Raw genomic sequence first — 20288 nt, forward strand, 5'->3', positions numbered from 1 at the left:
TTATTTCCCACTTTTTATTTAGTTTATTACAACACCTGTGTCAACACCCATCTCTGACCAGAGCTCCTGGCCAACTGGAGGAACAGGAACACCATGAGCACCATTGTGGAAGCAGATTAAGAGCTCTGACAGAACTCATATACTGTCTGCATGCATAATTCTCTGTAAGATTTAGCAGCAAGCATTCATGATGTCATTTTGCAAAAGTGGGTGAGACTTCAACATGTTATAGCAGTAAGAACAGAGAGGTCACCATGGCACTTACAACTTTGTGTCTGTGCCCATTCTCATAGAATATTTATTATTATTATTATTATTATTATTATTATTATTATTATTATTATTATTATTATTATTATTATTATTATTATTATTATTATTATTCCTACCTTACTGCATACAAATCTCACCCTCTGCCACCTTTGTACACATTCACTCCTACCTACTCTCCTACCTACTCCTAAGGGATTACCTACTCTCACTTAAAGTAGTTTGTAAAGACTTGAGAGAGAAAGGAAAGAGAAAAACATCTTTCTCAGTTGATCACACTGCAACAGCAAGCTTCTTAAGCACAGGTAATTTTACATTTTTTCATCATCATATTTCTGCCTGAAGAATGTGTAGTTCTTCTAGAAGTTAGTAAAGAACCCATAACAGAATAAGAAAAATGTACCAAGGAGATTGGAAAATGGGTGTAAATGACACCATATATAACAGGAAAAAAGAGTTTGTAAGTGGTACCAGTCACTTCCCTCTGGCTCCGTTTAAATTTCACAACGAGGTCAGAGCCATACCTCAAGCAGTAACTACTGAATATGCAATCTATAAAAGCATGCAGCAGCTAAGTCATTCCAGCCAGATTTCAGTTCCAGATTAATATGACTCCAAAGCCCTGACTTCTTCCCAGTTTCTCCTGCTGCACACATCACTCCTCAGCACAGATGTCAGCTGTGAGCAGCTGAACAAAGCAGAGACCCCCAGCGTGATCAGAGAGCGTCCCAGCCCGCTCGGCCTCGCGGCTGTCACTCAGAAATCAGCACCCGGGACAGCGCACCGAGCCGGCTGCAGCCACACACGCTCCACTCCGCTATGCTTCCCAAACCAACCCTGAAATGAAAGCACTCATTGGAAAGGGATCAGGCTGAGCTAAGAGCAACCTAAAGAATGGCATTAATTAAATCTCTACCAGAGGTCAAAAATAAGAAAGAAGCAGTGAATCACAAGAACCACCTGATATTTAATGCACCACAGCACCCTCAAAATGGAGGAACAAAAGCCCCGAGTAGCTGAAAATTCCTGCAGCTGTTCTGTCTCAAACAACGACCTGGCTTTCACCTTGGCACTTCCACCTCTAGCAGTGCCCTAATGTCACAGACAGCCTTGGGAATCATTCTACCCAGGCTTCACATAGAAGCATGTGGAAAACAGACAGCAGACACTTCTGATAATTAAGTTTTTATCCAGCTCTTTTCAAAATCACTTTCAGTATAAATATACTGCACATATGAATTAATATCCTCCTGGTATTGTCAGTGCCATTACTGAGTTTCTTAATCCATGTGAAGCCCTTCTGCTAATGTTCTTTATGCTCTGCATAAGTGGCGGTTAAAAAAAATCTGCTTCATATTTCATAAAAATAGTTCTTCATCCACTATCATGGTAATTTCCCATAACATTCTCCACACAGCTTACTCTTAATGTTCTCCTTAAGACTGGGTAATTCAAATAAAATAAGGCTGACATTGAAAAAAAATGGATGAACTGGATAAAGTTTCTCCAAAAGATTATCACAAATAATTTAAATTACAGATAGAGGGAATATCCTTAAATAAGGCTACTTCAGGGATACCTCCATGCACTAAATGTTTCTTTTCCCCCAGCACAGGTATGCCGTGCTGTATGGAGAATCCTGACTCTGCACACACTAAGTTGACCTGCAGGAGGTTTTCCAGCGGCGCCCTCGCCCCAAGGCGCCCAAGGCGCGAGTCCCGGGCAATGGAGGCGCCTCGGTGCAATAAAATTAACGGATTTATTACCCTGCCCTGAAAACCGCCTGCAGCGGGTACCGCAGGGATGACACCCCACGGTACCGGAGGGATGACACCACCACAGACTCCAGCCTACCAACAGGCAGAGGGGAGGATCTGGGAGGGTCGGGTTTGTTCTGCGGCCCCTCCCCGTGATGCCAGGACGCGGTGTCCCGGTCACCCCGGCCACCGGGGCCGGAGCCTGCCGGGCTGTCAAGGCGCTCCCGGCTGCGGCGGGGCTGAGGCATCACCGGAGCCCGGGCCAGGACGGGCCGCCCCGCTCATCCCACGCTCCGGGGCCCGGCCCGGCCTGCGGCGCGACCCCCTCAGCCGCACTGCGAGAGGCCCCGCCGCGCCGGGGCCTGCGCGGGGGACGGGCCCTGCACCGCGGCCGGGCCCGGCCTGACTCCGCCGCCCCCCGCCCCTCACCGGCGCGGACAGACCTGCGGGGGCGCGGAGGCTCCAGCGCAGCCGCGGGGCGCGGAGGGAACGGAGGGAGGGAGCGCCGGGAGCGGCGGGGCGGGGGCCGCACCTGCATCACGTGAGGCGCGCTGAGGTCACGGCGGGGCGGGGCCGCGGGCGCTGCACCGGCACCACCGCCCCGGGACACACCCGGGACACACCCGGGACACGCCCCCGCCCCTCGGGAAATACCCCGGGACATCCCCACAGCCCCCCGGCCCCGGCGCCGTGGCGGGGTCGGTGGGCACAGAACGCGTTTGATGCTCCCGCCCCTCAGCCTTCACCGAACGGGTAAATACCGGCGAGAGCAGCGCGTTCCCGGTGAGCCCCCGAGGAATCCCGTCCCATGGACAAGCTGCTCGCACAGCTCCTGTGCAGGACAAGATTGGCGGGAAGAAGATGGGAAGCTTGCCAAGGGACATACAAAGTGTCCCAAGGACACACCCGTTTGCTCTCCAAAATTTGTACATAAAGTAGACCTTGACCAAATGATAGTATCTGACCTATATGACCAAATATAAAATGCCAGACAATACAATTTCAAGTGTTCCTTTGCTGGTAGAATTTTCATTTACAACTTTCATGTTTTCTCCTGGTTTCCTTCAAATTACATGTCTGTCCATTTCTTCTCATAAATCAAAAATGATGTATTTTTTTATTTACCTGCTGTTAATCAAGTTACAACCAAGATCAAATGCCTATATATATATATGCAAAATTGGTATTTCAGATAACTATTGAGACTATCACATACATCCCAATATTTGTTAACTTTCTGGGTAAGTAATAAGATTGATGGGAAAACTGGACACACATTAAAAAGAAGGAAGAGAGAAAGAGCTATAATTTGTTTTGTGCTAAGGATATAGTGCAAAAATGAGTTTATCAGGGTCAGGTGGGCAGAAATGGAAAGGAAAAACCTTAGGAAGAAACACAACGGGCTTCATTTGGAGTTTTGTCACCTAACGGTCACTCAGATTTTCTTGAGGCTTACCAGTTGATACAGTTGTTGATTAGAGTAAAATTAATTTCTTCAAGATGAAAAAACCCTTAATCCTCACATAAAGACATCAAAAACCTTATTATCATCTCAGCAGTTTTCCCAGCAGCTGTGCACCTTCAGGGGACTGCAGAGCGAGGGTGTGAATGATGTGTTTGTGGTTTTGTGCAGGGAACAGATGGAGCAGGGATGGGGCACAGGGAGCCCCAGGACAGCCCATTCCTCGCTCAGCGCTCCCGGGGAGGGTGGCCCAGCACCTCTGCAAAGGGAAATGGGGGCTGAACTGGTACCTGCAGCTGGCCAGATGCTGCTTGAGCCTTCTGGCAGGTGGTGAAACATTGTTAGATGCTACAGCTACTAATTGAGTCTTAACCTTATTATGGGCAGACAGAAACCATCTTTAGAGCAATCATGTTATGCTGACTGAACATAAATTCAATTAAAAATTATAGTGAGGACAAGCAGACCTCCACTTTAGAGGGAAACCCACATGCCAAATCTGACTGTGAATACCATTGCAGTGAACAGGATAAATTAAATATGCTTGGATAGACACTAAGATATTACAGTATGTTTCAAGTGCTTATGTTGTTCCCAAAAGCCTTTGCACAGTTTCACATTTATGTTCTTTGCTTTTTTTTTAATGCTCCACACAATGGGAATTTGTGTGCTTGAAACAGCAAGATTCTGGTTTATTGGGATTTGGAGCAGCTCCCAAATTCTTCAATATTTATTGTGACTTGGTTATCCCACCAGCCTGCCCCAGCAGCTTGTGGTGTACTGAGCTATCGCTTTGCTGCTGCTGGCTTCTGGTGTCACTTTGTCACCAGTCTGCACCCCTGAGCAGGACCTGCCTGCCACTCATCCCTTTGCTCTCCAGTGAGACCATGATGGACAATAAGCTATTTGCCCACAATTCCTATTTCAATCCTTAAAATTTCCATTTACAACTCACATTTACCTGCCCATTTATGTGTCCACTTGTATACTTACCTCTCCCTCCGGCCAGCCAAAGGGAGATCCACACACTGGCTTTGCTTCCTGCTAAACCATCACGCTTCAAAATTGGCTGGAATGGAAATCCATCAGCAGAATGAAAACTTTGAACATAATTGCAATTCCTAGCACACACAGAGTCAGATGTGGCAGCTTGCTTTGCATGGCTCTCATGCCAGCAAGGCATGAGGAAACCTTATGTGTTAGAAAAGTTTTGTACTGGATAAAATGTACAGCACAGGACAGTCACAACAGCACCCCTGTGCTGTCAGAGGTGAAACTGCCTGCTGTGCTGAAAGACACTGCCTCACCATGATTTATTTTTATATTTATCCTTATGTCCTGTAGCACCAGTGTGAATCTAACAAGTTTGCTTACTTATTTCTGCCTCATTTCTGTCTTAACTCAGGCATGAGTTAACAAAACTAGATCCAACCTGTTTAAATAACCCAAAGCATGTTTTAACACAACTAGAGCCCAGCTGGTTTTGGAAACTCACCGTGCTGCCCACTGAGGGCCCAATGTCCTTGTTCCAGGGTATGGTGCTGCACACCCCTCTAATGCCTTGCTCCTGTCTTCTCCTGGGTTTGGTACGAGCGTTTTCCTTGGTGGATCAGCAGCCACTTGCAATCAGCACTGAGCTTTTCCTGAGGTTAATTGCTCCACACAACTCTCTCCAACACAGCACGACTTCTCAGTGGGCTTGTTTTTTCAAAGGGTAATCTCATAGGAGGTGGTCGGGGTACAGGATTACTCACAGAAGGACAATCTCATTAATAGCTTCCCCTCCTGAGATTGATACATTTATGTATTTTTGGCAACTCTTCAATGCTGTTGGTAATGTAATTCCACTAGAGACAATGTTGACCAGAAGTTCTCTTTAAGCCAAGCCAGAAACTCCATTTGCCTTTATTCCCCCATGTGTTTATCACACACAGACTACAAACTAACAGAGGTTAAAATCTAAAGCACCACTCCTTCTCAAAGCAAGGCAATTTGGAAACCGTAAAACTTGCCTTCACTTTGAGCCTAACATGGATGTCACACAGGACTCTGGTCATTATGTTTGTCTAACATTTAAATCTGAGACCTAAAAGCCTTTGAGCCCACACCAAACAGCTGCAACAAATGATTCAGTCAGTTTTCAAAGGAGAGGTTTTGGAGGGGGTTGAGAGGTAGACATTTAAATATGTGCAAAAACCCTTTTTTAATCCCTTTCTTTGTCAACAAATAATTTATCAAGCTTTTCTCCCTCACCCCAGTCCTACATAAGAGAAGTATTTTAATTACATCTGACACCTCCTGCAGAAAATGTCACATGAGGAATTTTTCATGGGTTATTTCTGTTCCCTTTGCTTTCTGAAACCTTGGCTCCGTGTGCCATAAGCTTCAGTAATATCCCTGACTTCCATGAATAAACTTCCCGTGATAAAGGAGATGTGCAGCTGGATGTCTGAGGGAGAAAAGTCAGTCCCAGTTCCACACAGCTCCTTGCTTTGGGCAGGTTAAATGTGAGGCAGTAGGGAAAGCCAGCAGCATGCTGGGCTGTGCCAGCTGAAGCACAGCCAGGAGCTGGAGGGAAGCAATGACTGCCCTTTCCTCAGACACAGGGATCACCTGGGGGGGAGGGAGTTCAGCAGGACACAGAGCCAGCAAAGCCAGGCTCTTCACAGCGCTGCATGGCAGGAGGATGAGATGGGGAAATAGAAATGGTTCCATCTAGGCACAAGGAAAACTGTGTTCACTCAGAGGATAAAAAACATCACAAAGGGGACCCAGAAACATAATGTCATCTTTGGAGGCATCTGGACCCTGCTGAAAAAAGCCCTGGACAGCCTAGTGTGATCCCAGTGTTGATCCTGATTTGAGCCCTGGATGACCTCCAAGCTTCCTTCCAAGCTAGCACCTATGATTTGTACCAGTTTCACAACAGAAGTCATGTCAAACCTAAGGCTAAGCAAGCCATCATTATTTGGTCAACAGACAAACTCATATTGATTGTTTTATCTGAGTAACAGCTCTCTTGGGTTTACTTACTCTCCAAAATGTCAGGCTGTGATGCTCTGGAGAAAACAGGTACAAGTACAGAGTGTTTTATTGGAAGACCAGTAACACCCAAGACTGCTCCTTGATTGATTTTGGCCAATAGATTATTTTAAAGTGATTTTATTCTCCAAACATATTTCTGGATAGAATCAAACTGCGGGAATCCATTTGGCTGGCTACAGATCTGTTAGAGAAAGACAAGCTAGACAACAGAGCTGACTGAAAATCAGGAAAACACAACTTCTTGGTTTCCCAAGTCTTTGCTAATAAACTAGCCCATTACAGCTACAAGAAAAAAAAAGCAACAGTTGCTGTAATTATTTCTTTGATACCTCATTGTATTTTCATTAAATTCTTAGAGTAAACAATTAGCTATATACAAAGCAGTGAGTGAGTCAGAAAGATATGTAGGTTAAGGAGGAACTCTGGCATACATTTATTACAGCTGCCAAATAATGAATTCATGTGGAAATTAGCAAGAGCACTAAACTTAATTTGTCCCACTATTTTAATGGGAGGTTAGTACATTGGCAGGCAAATCAGAAAGAAGTCTTCCCATAAACTGTGGAAACAGATCACCACTGACACTGCAAAAGAGCCTGCCAGTATTTGGCACAATGACAAAGAACAAAGCACTGCCAAGTGCCCTTGCCTTAACTAAGAAAGAATTGAAAATATCATCTTCTATTTGTGGATTAGGAGAAAACTGCTAGAAAATTGTTTTCAGTATTTGCAGGTGTTTCATTAGAGAATCCTAACAAAAATAGAACAAAGAATTCTTTTTGATACTTTTCTTCTGGCTACATCTAAACCACACTGCATTTTGTTAAGATTGTTGCTTTAGGTAACAATAAAATTTTAACGTGCCCTGACTTCATCATATTCAACTGGAAAATTATCCTCATCTCTTTAGAACCATACCACTGGCTGTGTTTTCTTCAGGAGGATCTATTTTGGTTTTTAATGCTATTTATCCAGATGAAGGAATATGTAATTATCTTTCATTTGGAAGAAAATAAATAAGGGAAGACAGTTCTCCAACAGCTAAAACTTCTGGGGTATCTGAGATTTACAGCTCTCACTAGGAGCAGGGTTTGCTAATGAAGCTTTTGAAGCCACAGTGGCAGTGTCTGATTGTAATTGCTGAAAGGTGACTCTTGAAGAGCTTTATTTGCACTAATCAACACCACGTTGTGCCTCAAAGCTAGAGTTCCCTTAGAAGCACTGTCCCTACTGAGTTATTCTGCAATAACTAACCAGGCTTTTCTGTTTACTTCTGTTTTTCAGAACAAAAAATTTATCTATGTTTTTCAATGGGATCCTTTGGAGCTGCACTCCAGACCTGTTGTATTGTTGAAACTTTGTAATTTCTAACACTTTCCTCTGGCATTCCCAACTCTTTCTATTCTGGTGCCAGAGCCATAGGGACCATCTGCAAAAGTATTAATGTAAAATACCCAAGGATTAGGGGTGGCCTGGGAATATCAAACCTGTTAGATGGAGAGCCACAATAATTTCTTATTTTCCTGATGGTGGTCATTTGGAAACATTACATTCACAGTGCTGAACTCAGCTGGACAGTATTCAAGAATGCTTCTGCTCCACAGCCGTACAAGCTCTGTGCTTCCTTTATGTTTAGTTGTCAGCAAACTGTTCAACTGTTTTCCTGTAAAGAGGAAACAGCTGAAGTGAGCAGACCTGTGAGCATCTCAGTTACCAAGGTGAGCTTACTGTCCATGCTTCATGGGGAACTCTTGATCCACTAGCAGCCACCATATCACCAAATACATTTTCAGAAAAATGTTGCTGCCATAGAAAAATGCAACAACTCACCCCAAACTTGCCCCCAGTATGTAGTTTGGGGCTTGTTTTATTATCATGGAATAAACTGTTCTAGCTTTGCTCTAAATCCCTTTCAGAACAGTTCGCTGTGCAGTCTGTGCTGTCACATTGCAGATCCCTGTTTTACAAAGTCCTCACCTATAACTGAGCTCATGGAATCATTCCAATGCTGATTAACATGCGGCAGGTGTGGGGCTCAGCCACAGCACTGTGGCACTGTCCAGCTCACCAGTCCCTGCAGGCCAGTCCCTGTGGGTGTCTGTGCTTGTGTCATGTATGTAGAAAGAGTACCTCTACAGCTCCATTTGAAGGCATTTTGAGCTGCATGAAATCCTGGTGTGATGAAGCATAATATCACCTTCAATGCACAGAACACTACATGAAGAACAACATCATTAAGTAAAAGGCAGGACCCACAGTGAGATGACTTTTGGCTGTAATGATGCCAGGTTTGGAGTTTTAGTGCTATTGCCGTGGCAGCCTAAGGCAATTACAGATGTTGCCTTAACAAACAGATCTCTCCTACATAGACCCATTCCCTGGACGAGTATAGTGCCTGTGGGAGGCTGTCATTGAAGCCAATTACAGAAAAATATTGAAAAGACTGTAAAGGTGTCTGGCAAGTGAGAAATAAATCTCACCTGTCACTTCTTCCTCAATCCTGCTAGCAAATCATAATCCTCAGTCACCACCACCTCAGAGCTTGTAGCATGGGAAGGATCTAGCTCTGAAGAGTGGGGATTGCACGTCACTCTGGGGACTGTGATTAGCCCAAGCCTTAGGTAAATGAGTGTGGCTCTGTCACTTCAGTCAGTACTCTGAGGGCACCGTGCATGGCCGGCACACGCTGTCCCCAGCGGCTCACTGGGAGCCACCCCCAGGCTGAATTACGGCTCCTCCCGCAGCCAGGGCGAAGCTTTGGGCGAGGCTGAGCTCATCGCCAGACGCTGCTGAGGAGCCATCTGCCCAGAGCACAAATACAAGGCAAGCACTTCAGTAAACAAAGAGGATTTTGCAAGAAATTACAACTTCTCAAGAGCGGGACAAAACACACACGGGTCTCAGCCACAGGACTGCACTGTTAGCAGTGTCTGACCTCTGCAAGGAAAAGTATCACAGACACATTTTATGAAAAATCCTTTCCTTGGGATTTTTTCTCCTGAGAAGCTGAGAGGCCTCAGGAACAAAATATAAACAATGATTATCTGCTGCTGTGGAATGCAACAGGTGCATCTGTGATTGGTCTCATGGGGTTGTTTCTAATTAATGGCCAATCACAGTCAGCTGGCTCAGACTCTCTGTCCAAGACACAAGCTTTTGCTATCATTCCTTTTCTATTCTTAGCTAGGCTTCTGATTAAATCCTTTCTTCAATTCTTTTAGTATAGTTTTAATGTAATATATATCATAAAATAATAAATCAAGGCTTCTGAAACATGGAGTCATTCTGGCTCATTCTATCCTTCAGTCCACTTCAGAGAATTCCCCTCACCTGGATGTATTACCAATACTTGGTTTTGGAAAGGCTTTAAGACACAAACTACCAAATAGAACATTATGATACTTGGGCCACTAGTTGCTGCCTGTGTTAAGTCTCTCAGCCCTGGAGAAATATTAAGACAGCAGAGAATACCTGGAGTTATTTGTCCTAGAGATCAGAATTCGAAGTCGGATTCAATTCCCTTAAGACATAGTTCTGTTAGGTCATTGCCATGAATTTTCAGAACAGCAAAGCCTTCCCCTGCTCATTTAAGTATACAAATGCCTTATTTTGGTCATAGATTAAGCATTTCCCATGGGTACAATTTTACCTTGGACTGTAACAAAAACCAATTTCAGAGGAATTTATTAACATTTTGAGGCTCTCTGAAGGTCATATGTAATCAAAATTTGAGGGAAAAAGAAGGGGATGCTTATCTAAAGCAAACAGAAATTTGATTAGCCTTGAAACCCTTCAAATTCCTGAGGCCAAAGCTTTTCCTAGTAGGCAAAGGACGTCCCTGATCTAAGTCAGGGTAACAAACCCCTTCCAAAACTCACATGCAGAAGGTGCAGGTTCATCTGAGTGTTTCCAGGTCTCATGCCAATGACTGGAAACAATTTTAAGACTTCAAAAACTTTAGAACAAAACCACCTCAAAAAAATTCAGTGAAAAGATTTAGAACCAGAGAGGCTGAAGCCATATGACTTTAGGAGGTATTTAGTTGTCATTAGAAACATCTCATCCACATGATTGCTCACAATCAAGTAGTCCAATTTCAGATAAGGAAAAAAAAAAGCTCCAAATCTGTTGCATTTTAAATCCAATCTGCTGGGTTTGGCTGCTGGTTTTTATGTACATGGAATTGGCAGAACGAGGAAAGAGTGGACTCAGTCAATCAGTAGGTCTTCTTTTTTCATCTGAATTCTTAGGGAATTGTCATCACCAACTGTAAAGTCTGAATGCCACTTAGCTGAGATTTACAATGTGCATGAATTAGGAACCTCCTTTTCTCAAAAGCTGTGGTATGTTCAATCCATGTCCGGAAGACACTGATTGAATTTTTTCTCACCTTTCTCCTTAAAATGCAAAAGTTTTGATTTTCCACAGAATGGAAAATCAAACATCCCATCACTCCTGACCTACATTTGCTGCAGGTCATTTAATTATGAATGAAAATGCCACTTTGTTTATAAGAGTTCAATTTATGACAGAGATTAAGTTACTGAATTTGTTCTCCTGGCATCTTATTAATACTGCTCTGCTGTAAAATTCCTCAGGCAACAGGCAAAATAATGACTTTAAACTGCAATGATATAATTACCTAACAATGGAGGCATTTTGAAGATAGACGTAATTCTGGATTTGAAAATACAATTTTTAGGACCTTATCCTTTACATAAAAGGGTGTGAAACACTCACAATTACTTTAATTTATTTTCATGACATTTTGGTCAAGATCCAATCAATTCCTACTGCATTAAAGAAAATTTTGTCATTATTCAGTACCAGGATTTTAGCTATTCACAGCAATTTTCTCAACCTTTAATTTTGAAAAGATAAGTCTTCAAATCTTGGCAAAATTAACTTTGTGCCATGATGAAACACTTTGATCTATACAGTGCCTTTATTGCATCTGGTATGCCAAGATGCTTTGATGAATAAAAAAAAGAGCAAATTCAGCACTTCCCATCAACTTCCAGCTGAAAGGCAGTTGTACATGTGCAGAGGAGCTGAGTCCTCACTGATGCAAGGCCATGGAGAGGATTCTTCTGAAGCATCTCTAAAGCAGATATCATAAACTACATCTAAATCTTAAGTGGAGACAAATAATTTATTTTATTTAGCTCCCTCCCCTTTTAAATGGAAGTAAGCAAAACTTCTCTCTGCTTAGTGATAATTCACACAGTTCAGGATCATGAACTTTCCTAAATGTCCCTTTATAGCAATACCTGATGTAGAAATAGCACAAGAGATTAATCCACAAGAGTGGAACAGGTCAAACTCCTGGGAAGAGATCTTTAATGTAGTGCTTATATAATATAGAACCTGGTCCCTTTTGCAAGGCCAAGCCTGAGGGGACACCCTGCTTTCCCTACACATGGATCCAGCCCCTCACTGGCCTGGTTAAAAGAGAGGACCCTATTAATATGGGAGCATTGTTACTGGTGAAGATGCACAAGCCAACAGAAACAGGAAAACCTACTCTCTGGTGTTCCAGGTACACAAAGCAAAACAACATCAACCAACCAGGTAGCCTGGAGAAATTTTTCCATATTTTTCTTATTCCAATTCTAAAGTTGCAAGATTCTAGACATGGTATGGTGCTTCACGTTGTAATTTCCCCACACAGCTCCAAAACAGTCATGACTTACTGGGACACTTATGGTCAGAGCTCACACTGGTGTTTTCAGAGAAATATCACCCTTGTGGTTTTTCTCCCCTGTAAGCAAAGCAAGACTACTGTCAGGATTTAGTCAGAACAGCCTTTCACAAATGAAAAACATCAATCAAACAGGCACCAAAGGAAACCCATACAGGTGTTTCTGCTTGGACACCAACACATGGGAGATGGCAACCCAGCAAATGGGAACACAGAAACAAAAATCATTTGCCTCCTGAAAGTGTTTTCTGCCTTTTTTGCAAAGACCTGAAAACTTTGACATGAAAGGCTAATTGGGAACATACATCCTCACCCCCCTTATAGCTGGTCTTGATGATGATTTCTGAGAGAATCTAAGCATCACATTCAGAGAGCATGACTATAGAATATCACTGTAAGAAATGTGAAAACATTGAAGTTTGCCCCTGATTCTGTCCTTGCTTTCCTGGTTTATTTTTTTAACAAATACTATTAGCAATTTCTGAGAATAAATGTAACAGTTCCCCACAATCAAAGTAATTCTCTATCTCCATCAAGTGAGTGTAAAAGAAAGGTGAAAGCAATGTCTTTGAGCAAGAAGATTGCAGTTTTCCCCTGCAGCCTCCTAGCATATTCAACCACCCTGAAAAGATTTCAGATGCTCAAAAGCCATTACAGAGCCCATCCAGACAGGCTTTGCAGGGGTTTAATTCCTTATGCACTCCAGATGTTGTCCTGAGTGTAAATTATAGCTTATAAAAGCTAGCAAACATTGTCCTTCCAGACAAAAACACCCACAATGCCTGTAACATTTAGCTAAGGTGTCAGAAATAATTAAGAAGTGATGGCATACAGATATATTAAAACAAACAGTTTTTAATTTGTTATTACTGCCTTCCTGCAAAAATAGCCTTGGAATCAAAGTTCAGGATTTGCATAGGGACAGTGATTAGATGCTAACACACATACAGATGTCTTGGATCCAAACTGGTAACATCATGTATGGTACTGCATTATTGTTTCTTGTTAACTATAAACATAGACTTTTAAATCAATCCTGCCTCACTGGTCCAGAGGTCCTTTTGCCCTTCCTATTTAGCCAATACAGCTTTTATCTGTGCAGAATCTCATTATGATAATATTAATTACAAAAGGAAGCAGCTGTAGTAGGTATAAAAATTCCTATCATTTACAGAAGGCATCTCTAAAAAGCAAATAAAAAAGATGTTACTGAACTGGGCCTTCCAAGTGAAAACCACAGAGAGCAGAATAGACAAAGCCTCTGTGGTAAGCTCTGTACAGACAGAGTCCTTATCTGCATGTCACATGGATTTTTCAAGGGGAGATTTACACAAAACAATGTTTATCACTTGGGCAGAAGGAGGTGAGGCTTTTCAGTAACCTTTATCCAACCAGGCATACTCTTACTGTTTTACACCCAATGGAGCAATGCCTTCATTGTATTCCATTTCTTTAAAAATTTGAACATCAAAGTGGTTCTCTTAGCTATTCAACAGTTAAAATTAAAGGGAAAATCCCCTCATCTTTAATATCACCTGTTCAATTTACTATTAATTAATGAATAAAAACCACAGGAAAAAAAATCAGCACAAGAACATGTTATTTTTAGGCACATCAGCTGTGCAGTTTTCAGTACAGTCCATCAAAGAGAGAGGACAGCTGACTGCAAAAGGCTGAGGTGTGTGAACTGTGGACACAGAGAGCCAGCAAGCACAGCCAGTTCATCAAGACAGTGCAACCTCTCTAGGTTCCTGTCCCCTGCTTCCCAGATTTACAGCTGATGAGCTACATTAGCAATGATCCTCACCCCAGCAGTTCATGGCAGCTCCTTTAAAGCTCCTTCAATGTGTGTGCACGCACAGCACAGTGTGCACACACCCAGACACATCCCACAGTGTCACCAAGAGGACTTGGAACACACCAGTGCCTCCTTTAGCTGCAGACCAAGGGCCACTTAGCAGGAGCAGGCAATGAAAGCCTGTCTGACAGCTCAGCTCAGCACAAATTGATGGCATTGCTGTAATGGAGTTATCAGTGACAAATACCTCCTATGCAACTTCCAGGTCACACTCACTTAAGCAATGATAAATGAGCATGAAACACTGTTAGCACAAAACAAGATCATAAATACTCAATTCTAAGCTTAAAAAACCTAACCATTTCAGACAGCTGTTGCATCTTGCAGTCTCCATGATTTTATGGATGTTCTCACTCTTGTCACAGAGGTGCCACAAAACAGCAAAAGATAACTTTAAGCACATAGTAAAAAGAAAAAAAATTAAAAAGAAAGAAAAAACCCAAGTCATCCATCCAGAGCAAACATTGCATCACCCTACATTGGCTAATATACAATTACCTCAGTGAACCTGACAGAGTTTGTAACAGCTTTTGGAATCCCAAAGTCTGACATCCATCTGTCCATCCTTCTGTTATAGAAAGCTGCTGAGGATGAGAGGATGCAGACTGTGAAGGTAAACATGAAAAGTTGTGAAATTCAGGTGTCTGGAATTCCTTTATCCAAACACTGACATAGGTAGGAAGACACTGGAGAAAACCAGGAGAAGTCCATGGTGAAGCAGCCCTTGCACTTGTGCTTTATCCCCAGGGTTATCTCCACAGGCCATGGTTGCTTTTCAAGTGTATTCATGAGGGTATTTGCTGATTACAGTGAGATCAGTGACAGCTTGGGACAGACTGGCAGCTGCTCCTGCACTGCAGCAGCACAATGGGAGCACCTTCTGCCTCCCCTGCACCTGGGATTTCCAAGGTACAGCATGAAGGCATCAGCCCTTCCCTCCTTTCCCACTTGTCACGCAACCAAAGCCCAGCACCCCCAGTTCACCCAGCCAAACACTGAGTGAAAATGGGATCCCTTTGGCCACTTCCATGAGCAGAGTTACCTGGGCACAGTGCAGGAAGCTCCTGCTCAGCCACCTGCTCATTCCTGCTCCCCCAGACGTGTCTGTGAGTCACCATCTCTGCTTCCATTGCTGCTGTCTGATGGACAGAATCCTTTAGTATCAACACTGCAAACTTCAGAAGCACAGCTGCATATAAAACCTTAGGAGCAATCAAATTATATTTGTATCCTAATTTCCTGTGATGCTAAAAAATTAATCCTTAAAACAAGATTTTGGGAAAAGTTTGAAATGGTTTTATTTAGAAGGATTTCAGCCCCACTCTTACAAACCATAAAAACCCCTAGACAACATGTTAATTATTTACGTATTTTTAGGGTGTTATTTGCTTTTATTTAGTGACATTTCCTTCATGAAGTTCAATGACTAATCCAACATTTACTTGCTTATCAAAAGCTTGGAAACATCAGAATATCTGCATATGGCCACAGACATGGATGAAATCTCACATCACACTCATACTGACACTCTTCCAATTTACAGTAGCTAATTGTGTTTTACAGTGCTGTGCAGACAGAAGCAACCACCACAATACTGTACAGGAAGAATAATTTCTCAGCTCTGTATTATGTGTCAGTTTACTGCTAGAACTATCTGCAATTTTATGCCCTGTGCATTCAAATGTGCTGGAATTCTTCTGTCCTGGAAAGTATATTAAGTGACAAATTACACAACATGGCTTCAGTCAGAATTTTTTAATTGTATTCCTACAAAATTCTGTAAACATTAGCATACAGATCCAGAAAAATCAATACAATATAATGGTGCATAAACTGTAAGTTTAGAAGAATTTCAGGAACACTTTAACAGTTTATAAATTAATATATACAGTATTGGATACTCCTCATTGGATAAGGAAACATCAAAACTGAGCAATTTAGCTGCAAGAGCTGTAGAACAACAGAAGTGCTCAGACACCAAACTTGACCATGAGGCAACATTGCAATCGACATGACTGCCTGTTGTTGTTTCATATTAAGCATTCAATTCAGCTGCTAAAAAGTATAAAACAAAAGTTTTGGTAGGAAGTTAATTTTTATTGGAAATCATATAGCAAACATCCCTAAAATAATAAAAAATCCCAAACCTAGAATACTCCATCACCCGGTTTCTGGAAGGGTGAAGCTGAAGCTTCCTAGGCTGCACAAGGAGATCACTGGCATCTCCATTCCACACCACTTCCCCCAGAGCACCCAAGGCATTGCCAGCTAAAGGAAACATTTCAGGGAGTTTGGAAATGGGGAGTGCTGGGTGGGGAGAAAAAGAAAGATGTAGAGCACTTATTGGGCTGACATGCAGCAATCTGGGCAGTTCAGCTCTTTACTGAATTAGAACATCATGGGAATGTAACACCACTGCTAACTAATTCTGGGCTATTTTGCTTTCAAAAAAAACCCCAAAACAAACAACAACAAAATAATTTTCAGCCTGCCTGTGATCAAAATCATATTCAAAGCATTCTTACAATGTTGCCCTTCACGAGATCAGGAACACACGATAGAATCCAGGATATATCACTCTTTTTCAGACAACACATGAAATGAAAAAGAAGTTATTTTCCTTTGTTCCTGTCCATACAAGCATAATTCACTAGAGAAAAAGGTATGGTAAACATATCCTAATGAATGATCTCAAACAAAAGGCATTCTTTCCATATTAGAAAATGCTCAGTATCACTGGAACTACAGAGTGCATAAAAAGACTAGGATCATCCTGGAAGCACTGGACACTGCAAGAACTCTTTTAACTGCATACCTATAATATGATCATCAGATAATCTCTCCAAAGTCAATTTTTTCTGTTTCTAGAGTTGAAGTAAAATTTCATTCCACCATATTTTGGTACATTTTTCATACCTGACCAATCACTTCTCACAATGACTACATTGCACTAAAGAAGTATTTATATATAATAAAGGGGAGGTAATTTCTAGCCATCTAAAGCTTTTTGTTGTATTTTTTTCCAGTTGTTTAGGAACAAATTCTGTTCATCTCTTCTATATGAGATCCTGAGTAGTAAGGTGAAAAAGGTTTGGCTGATAGCACCAGTTTTCCATCACTTGTCATAATTCCCAGGGTACATCTATCATCACCAATGCATCTAGAAGCACTACCATACTTGAACCTAAATGCTCAAATAAGAGTCAATAAAACAGTTATTCCTATTGCCAGAATCTGAGCCAACACTGAAACACCAGGAGCAGGAGAAAAGATTTCTGCTAAATCTGAGGACACAGGTTGCAAACACAGAAAAAAGCCTGAAATTCTAGCCAAAATCTTTTTCTCAGAATGGGTGGGGGTGAGAAAACTACACCTGGTGGGAAGAACAGGAAGAAACCTCTGTGTCCATCACTTCCCAAGTAAGTAACAGACCTGCAAGCTGCCCACTTAGAATTCATGCCAAGGTACAGCTCCCTGAAGGTATTTATAAATGACCCAGACTCCTTCCCGTTGCTTCCCCCAGAGCAGATCAAGCAGTGAGTGATTTATTCTAAGCCAGACTGCCAACAGCTTCCAGCATTTAATTACCATGGTGTGTTTGAGGCTTGGAGAGTTTTATCTGACATAACTCAAAAGGATTCATTGATTAAGAAACGTAGGTCACTACATTTCCTGCTGCAGGTTTTACTTGTATTGCTAACTCATACTAGCAACTATGACAAACAATAAAAATCTAACACAGAAGAGGTTAAATTTAGGAATCTGGGCTGAAACTTAATCTGGGCTTAAATACAGAAAAAAGTCTCACTGGATTTGCCCTGTACATAGACCTGAAGAAGTTTTATCACAGATGTATCTGCAGTTTTGTGTAAACTATTAATGTACTACAGCAACACTAGTTTGGTATTCACAGATAGTAAAAGCACAGGTTTTAAAATGTTTTGCCAACACTTCACTGTTATTCCCATGTCTAAAATGACACAGGCAGAAATCCCTAACAAGACCTCATGTTCTTATCTGTAACCAACAGACTTTCCTCCCACTGATATGTGATTTGTTTCCTCACTCACATATCCCATGGGGATCTTACATTCACACATATGCCTACTGAGAGGAGAACTGATATGACAATATGAACATAACTAGCAGACCTTAACTCAAATATTGTCAGAAGCAGTGAACCTTGAGAAACTTCCAATAGACTAAAACCTTGTTCAATGTGGTAACAGATAGCACCAATAAAATGGTATTGAAGAGTTTCATGTGAAAATCTTTCCTTCTGCTTCCAGCTTTGGTCACATTTCTCATTTTTCCATGCTTATTGTTCTTTCTCTACTTCTTTATGCTAACTTTTATGTCTAATTTGGTAAAGACCATGCAGTAGTGAAATGCATTCTTGACTGCCCCAGAACTTTTCAATTTTAAACAATTTTTAAAAAAAATTAATTAGACCCAGGATATTTTAAGTCAAAAGAAGGAAAACTTTGGTAACAACACCAATGGTACCTTGGCACTCCTAAGGATTATGACAATTTTCAGTAAGAACAATCATTAAAATGCTTCTCTCTAACATCATCCAGGGAGTTCCATGGCTGTCTGTACTCCAGCTGTAAGCCTCCATGAGAAATCTACATAAGAGCTCTGAAAAATAAAGGCAAAGGAGTACAGGGAAATCTGAAGGTTTTTAGCAATCTCAAGGGAAATGTACCAAAATATTCTACTTAACAAGATACAACGCAACCAGACTTACCAAAGAATTTTTCTCTGTACACACATGAACAAGGTTTTCATGTATCAAACCATCAAACAAATAAATCTCATCTCTCAAAGGTGTTTGTGGAGTTTTTTGTTTGGGTGTTATACATAACTACCAATGCAGTCAACATAAATTAAGCCAGCTCATTCATTATGTCCAGCAATTCACACAATATACCAGTGGGAGGAGAGAACCATTATTCTGATCAAATACATTTACTTTAATCTTCAAAACACAACCCTTTTTCTTCATCCTCCTCCTCATCATCAGTAGAATGTGCATAGGACTCAAGGGTGTTGTATATGAAAGAGTACAGCTTGACATCTGGTCCTGAAGTAGAACAGTTTCTGCATTGTTCATTGTAGTATCTCAGCAACAGCCTATAAATGTCCCCTTCAAAAACCAAAAAGAAGTCATTAAACACCATGTGAGAACATGCCAAATGAGCAATGTATGATTGCAAAGGAGGGCTAGAAATGCACATGCACACTGAGACAGTGGCTAGGAGCATCTCTAAATGAGCAGTGACAGAGGAGGCAGAAGACTGTGTAAATGGGAATGTCTGCAGGTTGTTCAGAAGATAGGATGGGCTCCCTCAACTTCCTGCACAATCTATCCTAACATTAAGCTTGAATACATATTACTTACAAATGTATTGCCAATTACCCAGCTTTGTGCTTCTGGGCCAGAAATTAAAAGACACATAACAATTACAATAGGGCAATGGATACACTGCTTTTCTTGTATTGCAACTGAATAACACATCAGACCACATCCTGCAGGATCAAGAGAGAGCCACTAGAAGACAAACCTGTATCAAGAATGCCTAAGCAGCTTTTCCCTTTTCAAAGATTTACTGAGTTATATCAAAAGCTTTTGCAAATCTTCTACCTACCACATTACCTCTACTTTTCAAATTCTCAGCATTACTCCTAAGTGAATCAGAAAAGCATCTAGAAGTCTTCTAACTGATTAGCACTGTGCAGTAGATCCCAAATCAGAAGAGTTCCCCATTCTGGGAACAGGTACAAACAAACTGAGACTCATTTCCTTGTGTTCAGCACTTAGTGATAAGAATTCATATTGGAAAATTTCTACTTAGAGAGATGGTCATGTCTCTATTGTGCACACAGAGATTTCCTTTTGCTCACCAATAGTTTGGCCCTTCTCACAGAGAAAAGTATGCATGCTGTAAATGTCCCGCATCAGCTCCACATCTCCAAAGGTAAAATACACAATATCACGTCCAGCCTCTGCAGCTGCCAGTATCTGAATTAAGGCTGAAACAAGGAAAAAAGATTACACATGAGCGCAGGATAAAACAATTTACTGAAGGAAAAATCACAGCTTAAGTTTACAGCAAGCAACCATAGCACCCATATCCACATGGATGTTGCAAAGCACTACAAACAATGGGTTGGTAAATATTAGTTCCATTT

At 41.7% G+C, this 20288-nt stretch overlaps 2 protein-coding genes across 3 annotated transcripts in view; both read right to left on the reverse strand.

Annotated features, from left to right (window-relative positions):
- Window positions 1-2557, reverse strand: part of OGDHL (oxoglutarate dehydrogenase L) — a 52766-nt gene extending 50209 nt beyond the window's left edge. Inside the window, exon 1 of the mRNA XM_063163940.1 lies at window positions 2471-2557. The gene's annotated coding sequence lies outside the window, so the exon portion shown is untranslated. The remainder of the gene's footprint in view (window positions 1-2470) is intronic.
- Window positions 2558-15833: 13276 nt separating this feature from the next.
- The window catches only part of PARG (poly(ADP-ribose) glycohydrolase), a 61773-nt gene continuing 57318 nt past the window's right edge, over window positions 15834-20288 (reverse strand). For both annotated transcript variants that reach the window (XM_063163939.1, XM_063163938.1), the window contains exons 17-18: window positions 20001-20129; window positions 15834-19242 (exon numbers count right to left, since the gene is read on the reverse strand). In XM_063163939.1, the coding sequence (XP_063020009.1) occupies window positions 19070-19242; window positions 20001-20129 (302 nt within the window). In that variant the 3' untranslated portion in view covers window positions 15834-19069. The remainder of the gene's footprint in view (window positions 19243-20000; window positions 20130-20288) is intronic.

Source organism: Melospiza melodia, chromosome 9 (genome assembly GCF_035770615.1).
Source record: "Melospiza melodia melodia isolate bMelMel2 chromosome 9, bMelMel2.pri, whole genome shotgun sequence".
Classification (NCBI taxonomy): Eukaryota; Metazoa; Chordata; class Aves; order Passeriformes; family Passerellidae; genus Melospiza; species Melospiza melodia.